This window comes from Eutrigla gurnardus (assembly GCF_963514095.1).
Source record: "Eutrigla gurnardus genome assembly, chromosome: 14".
Classification (NCBI taxonomy): domain Eukaryota; kingdom Metazoa; phylum Chordata; class Actinopteri; order Perciformes; family Triglidae; genus Eutrigla; species Eutrigla gurnardus.
In genome coordinates, this window is record NC_139937.1 from 9,464,218 (window position 1) to 9,484,083 (window position 19,866).

Here is a 19,866-nt window from a genome sequence, read left to right on the forward strand (position 1 = left end):
GTGAGGACAAGAAGCTGAATTGAGAACAGCAGTTGTGGCTGTCGTGCCTCACCAATACCATCGAGAGGGGGTTTGTGTCTTATTTCGACAGGAATGTCAAGCTGTGTTGTCTCATACACTTGACACAGACATCTCTGTTGTATGTGTCTCTAGAACTTAATAACGTTCTCTTAAGCTTGACCCATGGATGAAAATATCCCAAATAATCACATTCTGTCACGTGCTCAAAAGTCCGCCTTGTTGCCAAAATTGACAAGTCATTAGCTGTTGTGAAAGGAAGACAAATGAAAGTGTTTGAGAGAACACTGGTGTTAATAATATGTGACCATGTTTGCTTGTGTGCCCTAGGTCTCCAGTCTCTTCAAAGACGGTACGATAGGCGGAAACATCAACATAGTGATAGTCGGCCTTGTGCTTCTGGACGAAGAGCAGGTGAGCATCTCCAAGCATGTAAGCATTGCCAGGTGAAAAGGGTATTTGAAAAAAATGCAGCCTCTCAAACAGCAAACACCGGGTTTGATAGCTACATTTTCAAATTAGTTTGTGAGGTTGAAGATGTGAAAGATTCGTCTCATGAACTACTTTGTATTCATACGGTCGAATGGACTTCGAGAACAGTGTGTGTCCTGTGTGTGGGAGCTTCAGACCTGAAGGGAATGCAAAAAAAAGAATACAAAAACAAAGTTGTTTGTTTCTTTTTTTTATGGCTGAAAGTCCAGATCTCTCAGGTCTCTGAGATTTTCCAGTGGTTGACTGCTACAGTGGTTAATTATAGGGTATTTCCATGGATCTTTGCCAGATTCAGGAGGGACATTCTCAGGAGATGGAAGGACAGCTTGAGTACAAAAGAAAAAGAGGGAGAGGGACAGAAGCGGAGAGAGAAACAGGTGGGGCAATGTCAGAGAGAAAGAGTCAAGCGGGCCGAGGTGAATGGCCTCTGGTTTCCAACCACCTGTGATCTTAATAGATTTCAATCTTCCTTAAGAGGCAATTATCAGTGGGAAGAATGCCAAAAATGGCAAAAATGTCTCAGACGTTTGTCCTCTCAGCAGCAACACTACTTGATCGGTGTCCCCTTTCACATCGACGCAATAAATATCACGGCATGACCTTCTCTTATTTGATTAAGTTATGAGTCGGTCTTATTCATATTCGTCGAAGCAGAGGAAAGAGGGAGGTAATGTCATTCATGCGACTGACAGTTTTTTCCCCATTTAAACACTTTGAGCTCACAACGTCCTTCCATAAAGACAACATTGTCTCTCTTGTATCTGCTTTATCTCTCAGGATGGCTTGGTGATCAACCACCATGCAGACCACACACTGAACAGCTTCTGCCACTGGCAGTCCACGCTGGGAGGCAGAGAGGGCCGACACCACGACCACGCCATCCTCCTCACAGGACTCGACATCTGCTCTTGGAAGAATGAACCCTGTGACACTCTTGGTAGGTTTAAACATTGCGAAGTCGATTCTGCAATTGAAAAAATGCCGAAAAGTGTAATTGGAGACACCAGAATAAACACCAGAAAAAAGCAAGGTTGAGAGGAAAATGCTTATCCAAATGTTCAAATAATGATAAGTGGGAAAGTATATAAATGCCAGTAAATTTTGTGACACACAATCCAAAAGACTCAAGTCACAAAAATGCCACCTTTCCCTTCTTTGTGTTTGTTTCTTGCTCTTGATAGAAACATTCTCTCTTGTTGCCGGTCCTTCTCTGGGAAGGTGCCTCTGTCCTCTGTCACACGATGGGACCAAGGGTCACGTCTGCCAAACCAGATGTTGAACAAAATATTTCAGATTTTTTAAGCTCGACAGTGTAATGTGCAGATAAAAAGAAAAAAAGCTACTGTTATGAGTATAACAAGCATCAGAAGGGCAAATCGGAAACATATCAATGGCTGCACTATTGCAGAGGAAGATGGTCAGAAAATGACACATGCTAATCATATTTTCACTCAAATCACAGGACATTCAAAACGTGCTTTTTAGCTAATATCTGTATGGACAAAGCCTACTCGGAACACACACACGCACTCAGTTATCATGTAAACCAGCTAACAAACTAACAACAGCTTGTTTGTGGTAATGACCGTGCAAACACATTGTTGTCTTCCACACTGTGAGAAAAACTTCCATTGTATGTCCCAGAGAAACACAGTCAACACACACACACACACACACACACACACACACACGTATGAGAAAACACACATACCGTTCAAACCCCAGACCTAAGTTTTGACTTCAAAGTGTTGAGGCTAGCATTAGCACTAATCGTTGCTATGAAAGCCCAGTTCAAAGGTCTGTGCTTGTGTGTGTGTGTGTGTGTGTGTGTGTGTGTGTGTGTGTGTGTGTGTGTGTGTGTGTGTGTGTGTGTGTGTGTGTGTGTGTGTGTGTGTGTGTGCCTGCGTGCATGCAGTCAAAACAGAGTTAGTTCTGACTAATTCCCAAATGACCATTAGTGCTACCATTTAGTATATAACATTTTATTTGCACTACTGTTACAACCCTCTTCCTCAATGTTTTCCTCCATATTTCAAAACCACTATATAATCTCAATAATCTACCTCTTGCCTGACGGGGGGGGGGGGAGGAACCAAATGGCAGTTCTCACAGTTAATCTGCCTGTTTGTGGCTAATATCATTATTCACATTAGGGATGTACATGAGAACATTACTTTGGGGGGGGTTTGTGCGCTATGGCGAATGACTTAGAGCCGTAAAATAACAAAACACAAGGCTCAATTCTCCCTTAGACACCGAGACAAAAACATTAAGGGAGGCCCCCGTGGGTATTATCCCTTTTGATTCAGAGCCAGGGGTGCCGTGTCTGTGTGTGTGTGTGTGTGTGTGTGTGTGTGTGTGTCAAGAGAGATAGACAGAAGGAGAATGGACATAGAGAGGCATAAAGGGAACTAAATAGTAAAAGGGAGTTTAATAGAGAGTGAGAGACGTGAGAAAGAAGTGAAGACAGATAAAGAATGTTCTGAAGTGAAGTGAAATGTAGCTGGGGATCTAGGAATGTTTCCACAGGGAGCCATATTTTATCATATGGAGGGGTTTTAACCCAGTTCTTGTGTGTTTGATATTTCTTATGCCTGCTGTCCACCACCACTCTGACTGGAGTGAGTTTGGTGCTTCCTGTCTGTGAGAATTCGGCTGGAGTTACAAATTCCCCGTTTTGCTAAGTAGGAGTAAACACAGCTTGACAGTGGTTATTGTAATCAATCACTTGCAGTTTATGTTAGAATTAAGTGAGTTACCACCGATGAAGCAATTGAAGTGTGATGTAAAAACTATTAAACTCGCATTTCTGGTTTTGCAGGTTTCGCACCAATCAGTGGGATGTGCAGCAAGTACCGGAGCTGCACCATTAACGAGGACACAGGCCTGGGTCTGGCCTTCACCATCGCCCATGAATCCGGACACAAGTAAGGATTTCAATCCCCCCCCATGAACCACAATGTCCTGGTTCCCATCCAGCAAGGGGCCTTTTTGCATTTTTGCCATTCCCCATCACTCATCCCCCTCATTTACTGTCGTTTGTTTTATTATCTCCGAGGGCAAAAGTCCCCATATTGCACTGTTGCATTTTCCGCTTGCTCACAAACACATTTGCAACAATCCCACTTACATGGTACAGCCACCTGTCTCCTATTGTTGGATTAAATCATATGAATCCATTATTATGGAGCACTTTCACCAACATTTTATTCACTCCCCAGTTTTGGAATGGTCCATGACGGTGAAGGGAACCTTTGCAAGAAGTCAGAGGGCAACATCATGTCGCCCACGTTAGCTGGCCACAACGGTATCTTCTCCTGGTCCGACTGCAGCCGCCAGTACCTCAGCCGCTTCCTCAAGTAAGCGGTCGCATTTTCTATTCCTGCCTTTATTGTGGTGCTGCAACGATGCCAAAATAATTGATTCAAGAAGCAATTATATGTGTATCGCTGCTTGGATAGTCTAATTAAGAGCTCCATCACATCCATATGGCATATTGACGAGTAATGAGTAAATCCTCATGCCAGCCTTTGTTTAGTGCTCATGCAACAAAGACATAAAGTTATCAGTTTATAAAACAGAAATCAAGGCAAGCATCCCCTTAGCAAGAATCACTTTTAACATGCACTATGTTGATATTATTGAACATGTGTTACTGATCAGAAAACATGTTACAAATGCTGCTCTGATCCTATAACTACTGCAAGACTTGATTTTGCAAAAGCAAGGACCAACGGGCCTACTACTGCACGTGTGTGAGAGGATGAAATATGTAGCTGACATAGCAAGTGATATGTGGTGCTGCTATTCTCCTGTAGAGTTGTTTCACTGGCTGCATGCTGTATGTTTTATGTGTCACCGCATATGCGAGTGCAAATGCAAAAAAAAAAAATGAGTTTCCTTGCAGACTGCCTGCTCATCAAGTGAGGAAAACAAGCATCACAGACATAGCGTCCGTGTGTCTGGCTGTGTTTCTATGTGTCTGTGCATGTGTGCGTGTGTGTGTGTGTGTGTGTGTGTGCGTGTGTGCCTGAAACGAGATAGCTCAGAGCCGGTGCCCGCCACTAAATTTACCAGTGTGTTAACTGAACTGTCAGGTCTCCCCTCTCGGAGTGGTGGAGACAGACAGTGTATTTCCTCGCTGAGTTATTAGAGCTGGGGTGACCTCACCCTTGTTAGGGTTGTCAGCCTTATATTAAACTCCCATCACCCCCCTGAGGCCACGTGGAGGGTAATCTCTGCACAACTGAAACAAGGGCTTGCATTCCTGTATAATCATTGACTGATAGAACATGCTGTATGTTTTCCTAATTGCAATCAACAGAATGTTTTGATATTTAAATGTTGTTGGCTAAATGTGTGTTGTTGAGTTAACTCCTAAATGTCTCTACCTCCGTCTGCCATGGAGGGGGAGTGTTGTGTCAGCCAAGAGAGTTTAAATCAAAGTCCCCCTAAATCTTCATCTCCTCAGTAAGCTATGACAGAGTGGTCTGTGACAACACTGTATGTATAGTCAGATGCTTTATCGGACCTCTTTGTAATGCCTAAAATGGGTGAACAACTTTCATGGCAGGGGAGGCAAAATCCCATTCAAAGCCACTTGATGTTCTTTTTCTTCCTGCTCACACTGGTGAAACCCATCGGAAAGCCAGTGATTCATGAAAGTTACAAGCCTCTCTTGAGAGTCCATTTCCCAGGCTCATACATGACCGTTGGCCACCTTATAGCCGGCATCTGAGGAGACATCTCTGTGTCTCTTGTAAAACTTTTGTCTGATTTGCTTTCTTGCCAAAAGAAGAGCAATCCTGCTCTCAAGTGTGTGTGAGCAGTTTTCACTTGCCAAATAACATTTCCCTGTCTTTGTGTTTGCCATACCAACAAACCATGGTTAATATAAAATGCCCAAACATTTTAGTTTGGTAGATGTGAGTCAGGAAATCTGCAGGGAATACAAGAAAAGAATGTGTGCTTTTCTTATTTATTTAATTTTTTTCATATTTTTATCTCTTTTTTTTTTTTTATCAGCAGCTGGTGATAGTCTTGTGGCGTAAAGTGCTCACAGCTTCAGCTTTGGGAAATATTTTATTTTAATCCTTTCACGTTGTCGTTCGTAAACAGTAAAAGCTGCTCTGAAGGGAATCTGTTACACTGGGCTTGTGATCTCCTTTAGGAGAGCCTGCCTACGTGAGTGCATGCTTATCCACAGGCCTTACTTATATGCCTGCTGATGTGTGTGTGTATACTGTAACTGTAATGTATTTTTCAGAAACCGTTTTATGTGAATAATGTAGAATATCAGAATATTGCAGAACAGCCATTGTTCTCTGTCGACACATAGGTCCTATAAAGCGATAGAAGATCTCTCTCACTCTCTCACACACACACACACACACACACACACACACTCTGCTAAAGCAATCATGACCACTCACTAGCATGATGAACTGTTCCAACATATTTCGCCTTTTCATGCACTTTTCACCATATTGTTGTATTATATTCCCTCGACTGCAGCGTATAAGCTGTAAAACATCTCTGTATAGTAACCAGTGATATCAGTTAACATTGGAAACCCCCTGCTGGCGTTGGAATATGAGCGATATGGGCAAGGATTTTTTTTGTTTTTTTGTTAATGTCTGTGATAATTGAGCCTTTGATGCATTAAAGCCATTGCTCTCAGGGTCTGGCAGTTTGGCAATTTGTTATGTTACCATGGCAATTCTTAACAGCACTCTCCACAGTGGGAAACGATGGGGCATCGTGGATTGATGCTCCCTGTTGTGGAATTTCTATGCGCACAGCATGGAGTCCTTAAATACCAGCTACCTTACACTTTAATAACATGTGTTTGACTGTTAAGGTCTGTGCATGTTGCGTATCTAATCCTGTCTTTTTACTCTCTTATTCCCTACTTTCTTTTTTTGGTCTCTGTTGACCTATTCACTTTGAATCTTCTCAACTTGCTGCTCTGATGCTCTTCTATCTGCCGCTTTTGTTGGCCTCTTTATTCTTCCTGTTTCCTCTCCATTATTCTCACCTCTCTTTTTCTTTACATACTTTTTTATTGGACTCTCTCTCTCCTCCAGTTCTGCCCAGGCCGTGTGCTTATCAGACGAACCCAGAGGAGTCAAGGAGTATCGGTACCCCGAGAAGTTGCCTGGTGAGCTGTATGATGCAGACACACAGTGCAAATGGCAATTTGGGGAGAAGGCCAAACTCTGCACCCTGGACTTTAAGAAGGTAAAATTGATTTCTTTGACTCAATTGTGCAATCCCATGCTAGGCTATAATTCTCTCTGGGGTTTTCCCCAGCACACCCACTCAAATGTGAGCGCTTTATTAGTCTTAAAACAATGTGGTGGCGATTGTTCCTTCGGAAAAAACAGAGGGAGGAACTGAGAGCGGCATGGAGGGAATTAGGTAGAGGAAAAAAAAGGAAGAATAAAGGAAGGAAAAGAGAAACTGATTCGGATTGTATTCCCCCATGTGCTTCTACACACACATATGCGTGCATACTGTATTCTCACACGCAAACACAAAATAAACAGAGGGAGTTCTAAATCGTTTTGCCCAAGAAATATGACTAAATATACACTGGAGTGTTGCCAATGGGAATCTCTTCTTGTTGCTCTCCCATTGTCTCATTACTGCCGATGTTACACTTTGACATATCCTGCCTTTGAGCCCATCTAGGGTTTGGATTATTTCAATGTTCTTCATGGGTCAAAACATGGTAAAATAAAAAAAACCTGAACCTCACCTGAAGATGTACCTGCCCTTCCAATAAAAGGAGTAAATAGCTATATATTAGTTTTTGGTTTGACAATAGTTTTGGTGCCATTCTGGCACAGCTCACTCTTGCCACAGGAATCCAGCACTACAAAATGTGTGGATGCAAACTCATTAACCTCAAAATAAAAGGCAGATAGGAATCTAAGGGGCCATTCACATGTTACATCTAAAACATGTGGGAAATGCTTGGGAGGTTACTTCATGTCGCTCCTGTTATTATTAAGCAACCAAAACCTGTGTGCTGCTTTGATGATGTTGATGAAGTTGCGGTAGTTTAGCAGTAAGCCTCGCTGACTAAACAAAGTAAAAACAAAGATAAATGGATTTTGAGCACTGCAAACCCCTCACAGTAGCTGGTGATTTTGCCTGTGCCAATTTGGCTGACATTTAAGCCGGATGTTGTAACGTCTTTGGAAGGAAAGGGTGAAGCAATTAAAATTGTCCGTGGGACATTGTAAATCTCTGGGTATCCCCACACTAAAATGATTAAGTTCTCTAAGTCATCTGGGATCGGCTCAAGTACCCTGAACAGGATAAGTGGTTACAGATAATGGATGGATGGATGGATGGTTTAAAAACAACTATTTACTAAGACATAGTGGAGTAAGGTCTAACTGAGCAGAAAGTGAAATCACTATCCCTCTGTGTGTGTTGTTATCCGAGCTGCTCCTTGCTTTGGTGACATAGCCAGGCTGGCTGTGTGTGCCTTTATTCCACGTCGATGCTAATTTAAGTTAGAAACTGTTTATATATCTTACTAAATGCATTGGCGTATGGGATAGGACTGGTGAAAAGTTGTTTTTTTATTCCTCCTCTTCAAATGCATCAAGGTTTTCTGCTTTATTGAAGACCTTTTGGAAAAAGTTGTGAAAGGGGCTTTAAATTGCTTCGGAGATTATTAGCTGGACACCCTGTGATATCAGCACATGGTTTCCTACTTAGCCCACCCTTCTAAACCTTGAAACATCCATGCATTCTTCTTTAGGCTATAAGATATTTGAGAATTGCTCCCTCGTGGTTTTGCTTTTGGTTTTGTTCATGCACCTGGTAGCAGCAAGGTGCATGGGACCCAAAAATCCCCAATCAGCACTGCCTTTCTAGACACTTGTTGCTCATAAAAACATACTACGAGAATCGGCCTCAGCTGTGCAGTTCATCACGTAAAGAATTCATATTTCATTAAACTTTTTGTCAGGTGTTGTCAAGACAAGGTACCGCTGGAGGACCCAAATGATACTCTCCATGGTGCATGTGGTTAGATAGAGCTGGGTTACCCTTGCAAAAAGCAAAATAATACTGGGGAGAGGGGGGGGGGGATGTTCCCCTCTTTTATCTGTGACTCAGTTTCTGTCTCACTCTGGACACTTTTTCCTCCGATCTCTCATTTACTCCATTTGTACTGCTACAAAAGGCCTGAGCAAGCAAAACAGCTGGACAAATAGGCCTTGGGATGGATTCCATGGTGGCTATTGGCAGCAACAAGCTGAGGCCAAGGTGCCTGTCAACATCTGCACTGAGTTGTCAAAATCTGATATAGTCATTCAGATAGTAATAGAGTGGATATGTTAAAAAGCAGCAGGCCATGTTTCTCAGGCAATGTGAGCAGGGAAAGCACCCGGCACTCCCATCTGAATATTTCAGACCACTGCTGAGAAACACAGCCATGACATCATGTCAGTTTAAGTCAATTGTGCCCTGTTAATGCACATAATTGCATGGCATTATCTCTGTTTATATCCTGTGCAGGTTCACTTTTTCTTTTCTCGTAAGATGGTAATGTATGTCAGGCAATGCATGAAAAAAAAAACTGATTGGAGCTTTCTCATTGTTTAGTCATTCTGCTGCAGAAACAATGGATGTGCAATTGTTCTTATTATAAGTGATGCAAGGCCTGGGGGATAGTAAAATGTTGTTATCCTAGCTACTGAAGCATAAATATTTTGGAGATACAAGGTTGTTGCACACTGATGGCCTGCCAGAAGATCATTATTCAGACAATCTTGGTTCCAGCAAGTTTCCCTCAGCATCTTTCAATAACCCTCTAGTGGCAAAATAACAATGTTGTCATGTTTTATTGTCCCTCCCAAGGCTAGATGTGTTTACAGCCGTTGTGAGGAGGATACTGATACTGCTAATTTTTTTGCACTGTCGCATAATCTACTCTTTGCCTTTCTCCCATGTTCTTCCAGGACATCTGCAAGGCTCTGTGGTGCCACCGTGTTGGGAGGAAGTGTGAGACCAAGTTCATGCCAGCTGCTGAAGGCTCCGCCTGCGGCCCTGACATGGTGACTTAACACGTGTATATCTGTGTGTGTGTGTGTGTGTGTGTGTGTGTGTGTGTGTGTGTGTGTGAGAGAGAGGTGGAAGGGGCTGGGTAAGTCATCACATGACTGACATGAGAACCCATTCATTTCTATTGAACCAATTTATCCATCGCCTTTGAGGCAACTCAAGCGGTCATACTAAATACTTCCAGCAGCTACCAGGGACATGCAGCTTGATATCTCTTTCTTTGGGAAGTCATTAATCATTTTTTAAATGCACCATCCGTTTAGGGGACAGAACTATCCTTTAATCATGCCCCATTTCCAAAGTGACTTTGTTGATTAGCCTGTTCTGTTAAATGAGGATAGCATGTGATTTTTTTTTTTCCTGTTTACTCGACTGTTGCCAGAACACTGCTCCATGGTAACCTCCCAACAAATAAATCTACAAATGAAAGCCACCAAACAAGAGCCTCTCACAAACATTTATTTGCACTTTTGGTGAAAATGTGCCCAACAACACAATTTAAACTAGATCATTGAAAGTGACAGCTCTCAGATTCTCTGCACATAACCAGACTGAGCTGTGCGAGACTAATGACATAAGTGATTTCAATTTCACTTTGGATTTTCCCTTAAGGCATCATTGGGTTTTTTCACTTTCCTGCTTAGTATTATCAGCTGTGTGACATTTAGTATGAGAGGAGTAGAGCTCGTAAAAAGATCTCACACATAGATGCACGCATAGATTCCTCCTCCAAGGGATACCACTCTAACTGAGCTAATTGCTCCAAACAAAGAGAAATGCTTTTTATGTGGTGAACGGAATTGATGGAGATACGGTAGTATCATAAAAGTAACATTTGTTGAGTGTTTTAATGTTACGTAGTGCAGAATCTCCCACTCACTTTGTCTAACAGGATCTTTATACCCACCAACACCTTTGTCCCAGTGCAGACTAATTCATACTACTGCTACTAAGCCAAGAGTGTGGATTGGTTTTATTATCGTTTTTTGGGTTCATTTGAGTGCAGTGTCAGTGAAATCCCTCTTTCTGATAGAGGTACCACACTCTCCCTCCATTATTTTACCTCAGGGAGCAGCTGCGATTGGTTTGTTGCTGACGTGGCAAAAATATGCCATTGGGGCTCGGGCCAAGAAGCAATCTGTGCTCTTTATTTATTCTTTGTTTCTTTTCTTACGTCTTTCAAGATGATTCTCCCCCAAGGCTCGCTCGCTCTCTCTCTCTCTCTCTCTCTCTCTCTCTCTCTCTCTCTCTCTCTCTCTCTCTCTCTCTCTCTCTCTCTCTCTCTCATACCCTCTCTCCCCTGACAGCCCATCCACATTTGCTTTTCAATATATTGAACTTGATGGTTTAATTCCGCCCTCTCCCTCCACGGGACAATTAACTGAACACAAACAATGACAGGCTCACTTAGGAATCCGTGGCACTCAGCCGCAGGGGGAAAACTGAGGGGAAATCAGCTGTTCTAGTTCTTAAGTCAAGGACCGCAGGATTAGTTGGAGGGGCGTGTGAGACTGCGTGTGCTTGTGTGTGTCTCGTGGCAGGCAAGAACACACAGCGAGAACGGGAACAGCGCGATACATGCCACCCTAACAACACTAATGCACGAGTGGGCTGTGTGTGTGTCTGTGTGTGTGTGCTTGCAAAGGTTATTGAGGTCACAGCGAGCAGTTGAGTATACGGTGACTGATGTCATCTTGACATGTACAAATCCAGTTCAATCTGCACCAGCGAACCGCCATGTGACATAATGTTGCTTTAAGTGAGTCTAGATTCTCACATTACATTTAGGGATTTTGAGTAAAGCGCTGCTCATTTTCGGAGCATGTGATTGGTTGACCTTATTTGAAGTGCATGCAGTAAATAACTTGATTCAGGAGCGTGAGGCTTGAGCTTCCTGTCGCACCTCCATCATCTCATACAGCACACTACGGACACAACACATCACACAACCATAACTTGCCTTTCCGTTTAATATTCCTCTCCTGCCTCTCTTGCCTAGTTGCCTCATCGTGGAACACATGTTGCAATGTGCATGGGTGGAAAGCCACTTGGTCTTGATCTGAGGAGGTTAACCCCACAGAAGTTCCCTCCTGTAGAGTTGAAAAGGGGAGGGGTGGGGGTGCATAGTAAAAGTCTGCTTTGTTTTTATATTTATCTTACTTTCATGAAAGAAAAAAAAAACTGGAAAAACAAAAGTTAAACACAAATATGACAGACTACTATGTAGGAGAATATCCTTGTCAGGTATGAGACAGTTTTTTCCACATTTCAGTTGTGTGTTTGGCTTGGCTCTGTGCATTCTAGCTGGTGACAGCTCAAGGTAGTGGCTGTCCAAAAAGCAGCACCACTGGAGTTTCACTGATAGATTGTGAGCATGTAACCAGGACTGGACCGCAACCTTTCTGACAGCAGTTAAACCCCGAAAGCTATATCTTACAGACCTCTTCTGTGGTTTGACAGAGAGTCATCATAAAGAAGATAAAGGGCAGCGTCTGTTGGAAAGTCCGTATGTTTTTGACACTTTTATGACACTTTGCATGTGTGTGCCTCCTTTCTCCTGCCTCAGTCTCTCTGCCCTCCCTCCGCTCCCCGTATAATTCCTCTCTCTCTCTCTTGTGCTCTAGTGGTGTCGGAGGGGCCAGTGTGTGAAGCAGGGTGACGAGGGGCCGAGTCCCCAGCATGGCCAGTGGTCGGAGTGGTCGTCCTGGTCTGCTTGCTCGCGGAGCTGTGAAAGTGGAGTCACCTATCGGGATAGGCAGTGCAACAACCCGAGGTAGAGATGTACACAATGACAGTCCCGACACACAAGCACAATAGTGCATATTAGTGCTTGTAAAATGGATTGATATGATGCAGTTGAAACAAGGCTAATACATTGGCAAAACTACTTCAAATCAAATAATTTCCTAGTTTTCAGGACACACTAAGATTTATCACGGGACTCTTTTGGTACAGAGGTTCTTTCTCAAGGCCAAGAGTATGTTAAGACACGTGATTGAAATAGTGAGGATCACTCACGTGGGTCTGATGCTTCATCACTTATCTGCTCACTTAGTCCCCATACTCATCAGTCACTCAGAATGATTTGCTCTGCTAGTGGGTCAGGGGGCCCCGTCCCAAATCCCGGGGCCTCCTCTTTTATCACGTCATGCCAAGATCCTGACAAGTGGCAGACCTAAATTAGACGGAGTGTTGAGGAGAAATGGTGGTGGTTGAGGGTAAGGAAGACAAAGACAAGCAAGGTGAGCTAGAGAGAAAGGGGAAGGCAAAAGGGGGGATTAGGACATTTGACAGAGAAGGGATTAAAAGAAGAAAAAGATGATCTGCAGATAGAAGAAGAGAGAATCTGAGAGCAAGCAAGAGATACGTGACAATGTGATTAGAGGCTTTTTGGAAGGTGTAATTGTCCCGTGGAAGGGATTTTGAGGAACATAGCCTGGGGTTATACACCTGTGATTGGAGAAGCCTTCACAAAGGAACCCTCACACACAGCCAAGTATACGGTCCAGCGCCTCTTAGCCGGCACACAGAATTACAATTAAATTCAATGAACTTTGGAATTTAACACACTTTTGTGTGAGAAAGTATTTTTATTCTTCCTCAGAAGTTCTGCTAACACATTGCAATCTGGTATTACCTGTACTGCATGTGTTAAATATCATCACACACACACAGACACACACACACACACACACACACACACATGAGAGGAAATCAGGACATTTCTCAGAAAATGATTCCAGTGAAATAATGACTATCAAACTTACAATATTGTGCAACAAGGGTAGACATGTTTTTCCATCCTTCTCTGCAGACCTGCTTACGGAGGGAAGTTCTGTGAGGGCTCCTCCAGGTCGTACAAACTTTGCAACACTGAGGATTGCCCCCCCAACACCACCGGCTACAGAGCGCAGCAGTGTGCCGAGTTCAACAGCAAACAGTTCAGGGGATGGTACTACAGCTGGAGGCCGTACACTAGAGTGGATGGTGAGACAACTGTTCAAAATTAGTTCATTATTTGAAATGATTAAAGGGAGATTTTGGTTTGGAGGCTTTCACCAACGAGCCACATCGTGATTATAAACTATTTGCTTGTTGTCTGTGGCCCCTGTGGTTCTTTTCTCTCCTCCCAGATCAAGATGTATGTAAGCTGTACTGCTTTGCTGAAGGCTATGATTTCTTCTTTGCCCTGGCCAGCAAAGTTAAGGATGGGACGCTCTGCTCACAGGACAGCTCCAACGTCTGTATTGACGGACTGTGTGAGGTAATACTTCTAAATGTCAAGCAGTGAGACAGTGACAGTGGCTCACCGAAAGAATTATAAGCTTGATTTTTTTTTTTTAAGATGATATCATATGTGAGGTCTTTGGAGTTGAGCAATACATTCAGAGTGGATTTAGGAGTGGCATGGCATCAATAGTCACCGTTGTTGTGCTGTTTTATTACCACTTTCAAGGTCATGAAAAAGAACATGTTGACCCGTCACCACATACGGGACAGGCTTGATGTGATTTATTTTCTTTCATGTTGCTTTTTATGTGCATAATCAACTTTTTTTCCCCCCCACAGAGAGTGGGCTGTGACCGTGTTTTGGGCTCCACAGCTGTGCCTGATGCTTGCGGGGTGTGTAAAGGAGACAACTCCACCTGTAAGATCTACAAAGGACAGTACACCAAGCAGCATTATACGAACCGTAAGTCAAAGACATTTTATTGCTCATATACATCTGAAATATGTGTGTGCGTGTGTGTGTTGTTTCATATTTTGTGCTCTTTCTCAGAGTACTCTGGGGTGGTAACCATCCCAGCAGGAGCCCGAAGTATCCGTGTGATGGAACTAAACACATCCAGCTCCTACCTGGCAATCAGGGACACACAGAGACGCTACTACCTGAACGGGCACTGGACGGTGGACTGGCCAGGCCGACACCCCATCGCCGGAGCTATTTTTGAGTACAAGAGGCCCTACAACAGACCAGAGAGCCTCATATCAACTGGTCCTACTAATGAGACACTAGTCATAGAGGTACAGGATCCCTGGACACAGAAAATATTGTTTTGACTCATAATACATTTAATATGCCAATTTATGTATGCATTTGTGCAACTAGTTGTCTTTTATTCCTGTGATTTACTTTCTTTACTTCCCATGATTACTTGTGTTTATGCATTTGTGCTACTTTTTGTTGTCCTTGCTCATTGCTCTTAATACCTTCTCTCTCCTGCAGATATTGTTGCAGGGCTGGAACCCAGGTGTACGCTGGGAATACACTCTAAAGAGAGCCGATGAGAAAGGGAACCACATCAAACACAATTATACGTGGGCCATCATACGCTCCCAGTGCTCAGCGACGTGTGCCGGAGGTAAGTGTAAGCATGAATGACCAAACATATTTTGTACTTTGCATTATCATATTTCACTGAAAATGTAATCAAATGTGGTACACGCCTTCTCACATCAAATCCGTTGTGCGGTAAGCTGTTTTTTCATTTGTTAAAAATGTTCAATACAAGAAAAATGAGAGGTAATTCTAAAAGTGTTTTTAAGTCTATTGTGTGGATGAAAAACACAAATCACCCTCAGATCTTCAATCTGGGCCAGCATCTAAAGCTCAGCGTGACCTCTCTGATCTGTAATAAGGCTTTTAGCTGCAGGTTAAATGGAGTTCCCAGCATTACTGAGGGGACATGAGTAGCTCTTCTTTGGGACTGGTGGGACCTCTTCATGTTCTACCGGAGACCTGCTATTACATGCACACACACACTCACACACACTCACACACACTCACACACACACACACACACGCACGCACTCACACACACCAACAGATATGCTCAAGCAAGCACACACATGCATGACAAAGACCAGTGGTCTTTGTCCCATCTAAGGCCTAGTATTAAACAAGGAGACATATACAAATGCAGAGTTGTTGTAATGACGTGGTCAGACCCTGGCATGGTGATTTGAGGCTGGAGGTCAGTCGACAAAAGTTTGTGCGTGCGGTGTGTGTGTGTGTGTGTGTGCTTGCCTGCGTTGAGTGTGAACAAAGCCTCCAGTGTAGAGTTCCTATTGATTGACACTGCAGGTTAAAGTTCCCCACCCTGGTCTGTTGCGGTCCACCCTAACTACCTCCACCTCTTTGTGTCCTGATTGTAGGCCACGATGGGTTGGGGGTCGTTTGCTTTATTAGAGAGTGCGACTGACTGACTAACTGACCTGAATGAGTTAGGATGTGCAGACTGACCATGCCTAAGGCCAAATACCACTCAGCTGATCTGTGAAGCTGGGATTCAAGTTCCCCGTAAATCAAACAAAGCTGTCAGATCTACATTTGAGCCAGTAATAACCAAATTTAGTCTCCAAGAAAATAAGTGAAGAAAAAATATTATTGTTTTTCATGTTACAGATTAGTCCTGTCCAGGGTGTACCCTGCCTTCGCCCAATGACAGCTGGGATCGGCTCCAGCCCCCCCGTGACCCTAAAATACAGGATAAGCGGTAGAAAATGGATGGATGGATGGATGTTACAGATTAACAGAAAAAAATGTTCTTTACGTATGTTCACATGTTCGCATGTAAAATGTTGAAACATAATTAAATGGATTTCACATATTGAAGGTATATAATGTGCAATCATTTGATAGCTACACAAGTTGCTCGACACACTAAGACTTGCACAACAATGCTGTTTTGTTCTCAGTTCCAAGGAATGCTTTTTTTGCCAAATTGCTGTTTCCAAGATCAAGAATGAGCCTTCAAGCTCAATAACAATGATGTTTTTATACATCAATGCCAATAATCTGTAACACCTCTCCATAACTTTTTAATCCATCGCTGTTAATATGAGCTGGCAGTTTTGTTTTACTGCTGTTTCATAGTAGCCAAGTGGCAGACGGACTAGAGCGCAAGTCAAGATGAAAATGATATCTCCTTTCCTGATGATGTGCCTGAAGTTATTGCTATATCACCCATACAGGTCAGATGAACACTAAATCAGCATGCTACAAAGACCTGAGAGTGCAAGTGAATACGTCCTACTGCAATCCCAGATCCAAACCAGCTACTGGACTGATGCCCTGCAACACCCAACCATGTCCCAGCAGGTGAGACCCTCTTCTCTTCCATAGGTTGTGTTTGCCAGCCATGGTGATGGTGGTTAGTGACGCAAATACATCGACTCAGTAACTGTAGTTTTGTCATTAAATTAAAGGGTCCTTTGTTGTTAAATTAAAGGGTCCTCTGCTGTCTTTAGCCATGCTAGCATCATGGCTATAGGAATGGTATGGGAGTTTGTCGGTCTACCACTTTGGTCAAAATTGAAATAGCAAAATTTAATGTATTCATATTTTTGTCCGGGCATTCATGGTCCCCTGTAGATGAAGCCGAGTAACTTCAGTGCTCCCCTGACTTTTCTTCTCGGGACACTAGCAGGTTTAAAATTGTATTTGTTCAGTGAAATAGCTTGGCAACCATTGATCCATTGCCATTCAATTAAGTACAGATGTCCATGGTGTGCATAGGTTTAAAGAATACGCATGCAAACCAATTGACATTCGCACCACTCATAACAATTTCTAATTAGCAAATGGTAGCATGCTAAACCGGGTTTGTGAACATGGAAAACATTATCCTGTCAGAATCAGAATGTTAGCATTGTCATCTTGAGCATGTTAAAATGCTGACATTTGGCTCAAGGACCACAGGGTAGAGCCTCGCAGTGCTACTAGCATGGCTGTAGACTCTTATTGTTCAGATTAGAGTTGATGTGATCCCAACTCATTACTTGACTTAAAACATAGTAATGCAAATACAAATGTGTGGCCTCAAACGTTTGTGAATGACCTCATCAATACATTTGTCTGGTATCTATCTATATTCTGGCTCTCAATCTGGATGTAATTAGGAAATAGTATTTGAACAGTGCAGACATTTCCTCATATTTTCCTGATGCATTCTTTTGGGTGGAAAGAGACAGAATAGTTGGCCCATCTAGACTTCCAGACTTTGGGGTATGTCAATTATTCAATTGTTCAATTGGCGTAGCGTGGAAGGGCTACGTCGCGTACTGTAGGCTCTGTGACAGCCAAAAATATTGTTGGCTGTTACTGCTCGACATTCTGTACATGCACATTCATGTTTGGAACTTGAGGAGGCAGCTTTTGGGGCCACCAGCCAAATAGGTTGATAGTGATTCAAGTTCACAACACTTGAAGGCGTTTTCTTGCGGACAGTATTTTGATTTTAGTCATTTAAAAAGCATTCTCTTTACTTTTGTCTTAATATCCCTTTTTTTCTGTGTCATTTCTTTTCTTCGTCTCTCATCCTACTTCACTTTATTGGGGGGTTAGTCTTTTGTCTTTCTACCTTCTGTCCCTTTCACGTTTCTCTTCTGTCACTCCTCCTGACCGCCATGTGTTATTGGTCTATAACACCTAGACATCTGTTAGGTAATTTCAAAAAGAGCCGTTTATTGGTATGGTCAACTCTTGAAGTCAAACTTCCCACACCATCTTCTTATAATAGAAGAGAATGAAGGGTGTCAGGCAGCGATAGCTGTATTATCCACCCTTTTCCCAGCCCAGTAAAGCACCTGTTCTATGGTGATTACATTTTCCTCTCATGTAATGAAAAATATCTTACATTTTGGCTATAGTATGCGCAACAGACATGGGGAAGAAGGGGAAGTCCCACTGGATATTCTCTCCGTGTCTTCGTCCAGTTCAGTGTGATACCTCACCAACTGTCAGGAATGGTTATCTTCTGTGTTTGTTTAACTCCGCAGGCCAAGGAACTGTAAACCTTTTCACGTGTAGCATCATTGTGGGATCCAAGCTCATAACAAAAGTTCAGTTCTCATGCCTTATCGAGACCCACCGGAGACATCACTTTTGAATGTAGTCAAGGAAACAGTGCTGTAAGCAGCTGAAATGATGGGGCATGATTCTTCCTCCGAACCCCTGAGATTCTCAGAATATTTTTTCCCACAGCGGTGCACCAGAAACAAGAATGATTTGCAGTCCTGAACCAAAGTAGGAAACATCGTCGCGTGGTTCACATGCAGGATGCTGTGGGGGCGAGAGGACGTTTATCGACCTTGTAAAATGCCACTGCTGTCAGATCGAGTGGCACTTATACATTTCTATGATGATACCAGACAGAGAGAGAGAGAGTGGGAGCGAGACCCACTAATGGTTCTGTGGTTTCAGGGGTGTGGTACTGTGGGTTCTTGGCTCAGCTCGGTCGGTTCGGTCACTGTCTATACCCCTGACACGCCGATGATCAAAGATCCGTCAACACGAGCCGATGCTGCGGACATCATAGGGAGTGGCGCGCCCGTTGACAGGCAGGTCACATATGAACCCTCGCACACGCACAGGGGAAATGTCCCTCCCTCGTCTCTGCTGTTCTGGACTGTGTCATGAAGGGTAAAACGCAAGCCAGAAAACAAATCAGTGAAAGACACTCTTGGAGAAACTTTGCTTATAATGAGAGGGGGAGAATTTGTTGATGAAAATAGTTTTTTTGTTTTTAAAGCCAAGGAACTCTGTGCAAGATTACTTCTGTAGGTCGGGAGTGAGTTAACCCGACATGCTTATGTTTGCAGCTTACATTCACATCCCTTACTCTTTTCTTTCCACCATTTGGGTTTGAAAAGGCTAGAAAGGTGTTTGTTTTTATTTATGTTTTACTACAGTTCCTGGCATAGCGATTCAACTTGCAGAGAAATCCAAAGCTCGACATGTATGCAAGGCCTTGTTCAATTGCTGAGCTATAATTGGACAATCAGTGTTCCCCAGGAGCAAAACGGTCAATTATCCTACATTTTGTGTAAAATAATTGAAAATATTACCTCTGGTAATGGTTTTTAACTCCCTATGTAGTTGACTGTCTGCAGTCATTTGCTAGGCACAAAACACAGGGTAAGAGGCTACAACCAAAACAGAGTATGTGTAGAACTCTCTCAGGTCTACCGCTGCACAGATAGACCAGGAGAGTAACAGAGCATAGTAGATGCCTGTCTCCAAAGGAACAACAAGAGCATTTATCTCTGGGCTTTTGACAGCTGCTGTTGAGGCGTCAATTCCTCTCTGCCTCTATTCTGAGTATTCTCACGTACACTCTTCGCAATGGTCTGAAATATCAGCCAGATTCTTGCAAATGAAGTGGACACCGCTGACAAGTTGTGCCTTGATTTACAAGCAGAGAGCGGTTTAGCCGAGACACTGACCTCATCTCGGTCAGTGTTGCATGTGGATGTCCAGAAGAATTCTGT

General features: G+C 43.2%; 1 protein-coding gene across 1 annotated transcript in view; it reads left to right on the forward strand.

Moving 5' to 3' along the window:
• Positions 1-19,866, forward strand: part of adamts16 (ADAM metallopeptidase with thrombospondin type 1 motif, 16) — a gene marked incomplete at its 5' end in the record, with an annotated part of 47,412 nt that overhangs the window by 16,872 nt on the left and 10,674 nt on the right. The window contains 13 exons of the mRNA XM_084027423.1: positions 349-432; positions 1,288-1,447; positions 3,332-3,437; positions 3,732-3,869; positions 6,597-6,750; positions 9,492-9,587; positions 12,219-12,367; positions 13,409-13,581; positions 13,728-13,858; positions 14,164-14,287; positions 14,375-14,619; positions 14,822-14,957; positions 16,570-16,696. Coding sequence (XP_083883549.1) covers positions 349-432; positions 1,288-1,447; positions 3,332-3,437; positions 3,732-3,869; positions 6,597-6,750; positions 9,492-9,587; positions 12,219-12,367; positions 13,409-13,581; positions 13,728-13,858; positions 14,164-14,287; positions 14,375-14,619; positions 14,822-14,957; positions 16,570-16,696 — 1,823 coding nt within the window. The remainder of the gene's footprint in view (positions 1-348; positions 433-1,287; positions 1,448-3,331; positions 3,438-3,731; positions 3,870-6,596; positions 6,751-9,491; positions 9,588-12,218; positions 12,368-13,408; positions 13,582-13,727; positions 13,859-14,163; positions 14,288-14,374; positions 14,620-14,821; positions 14,958-16,569; positions 16,697-19,866) is intronic.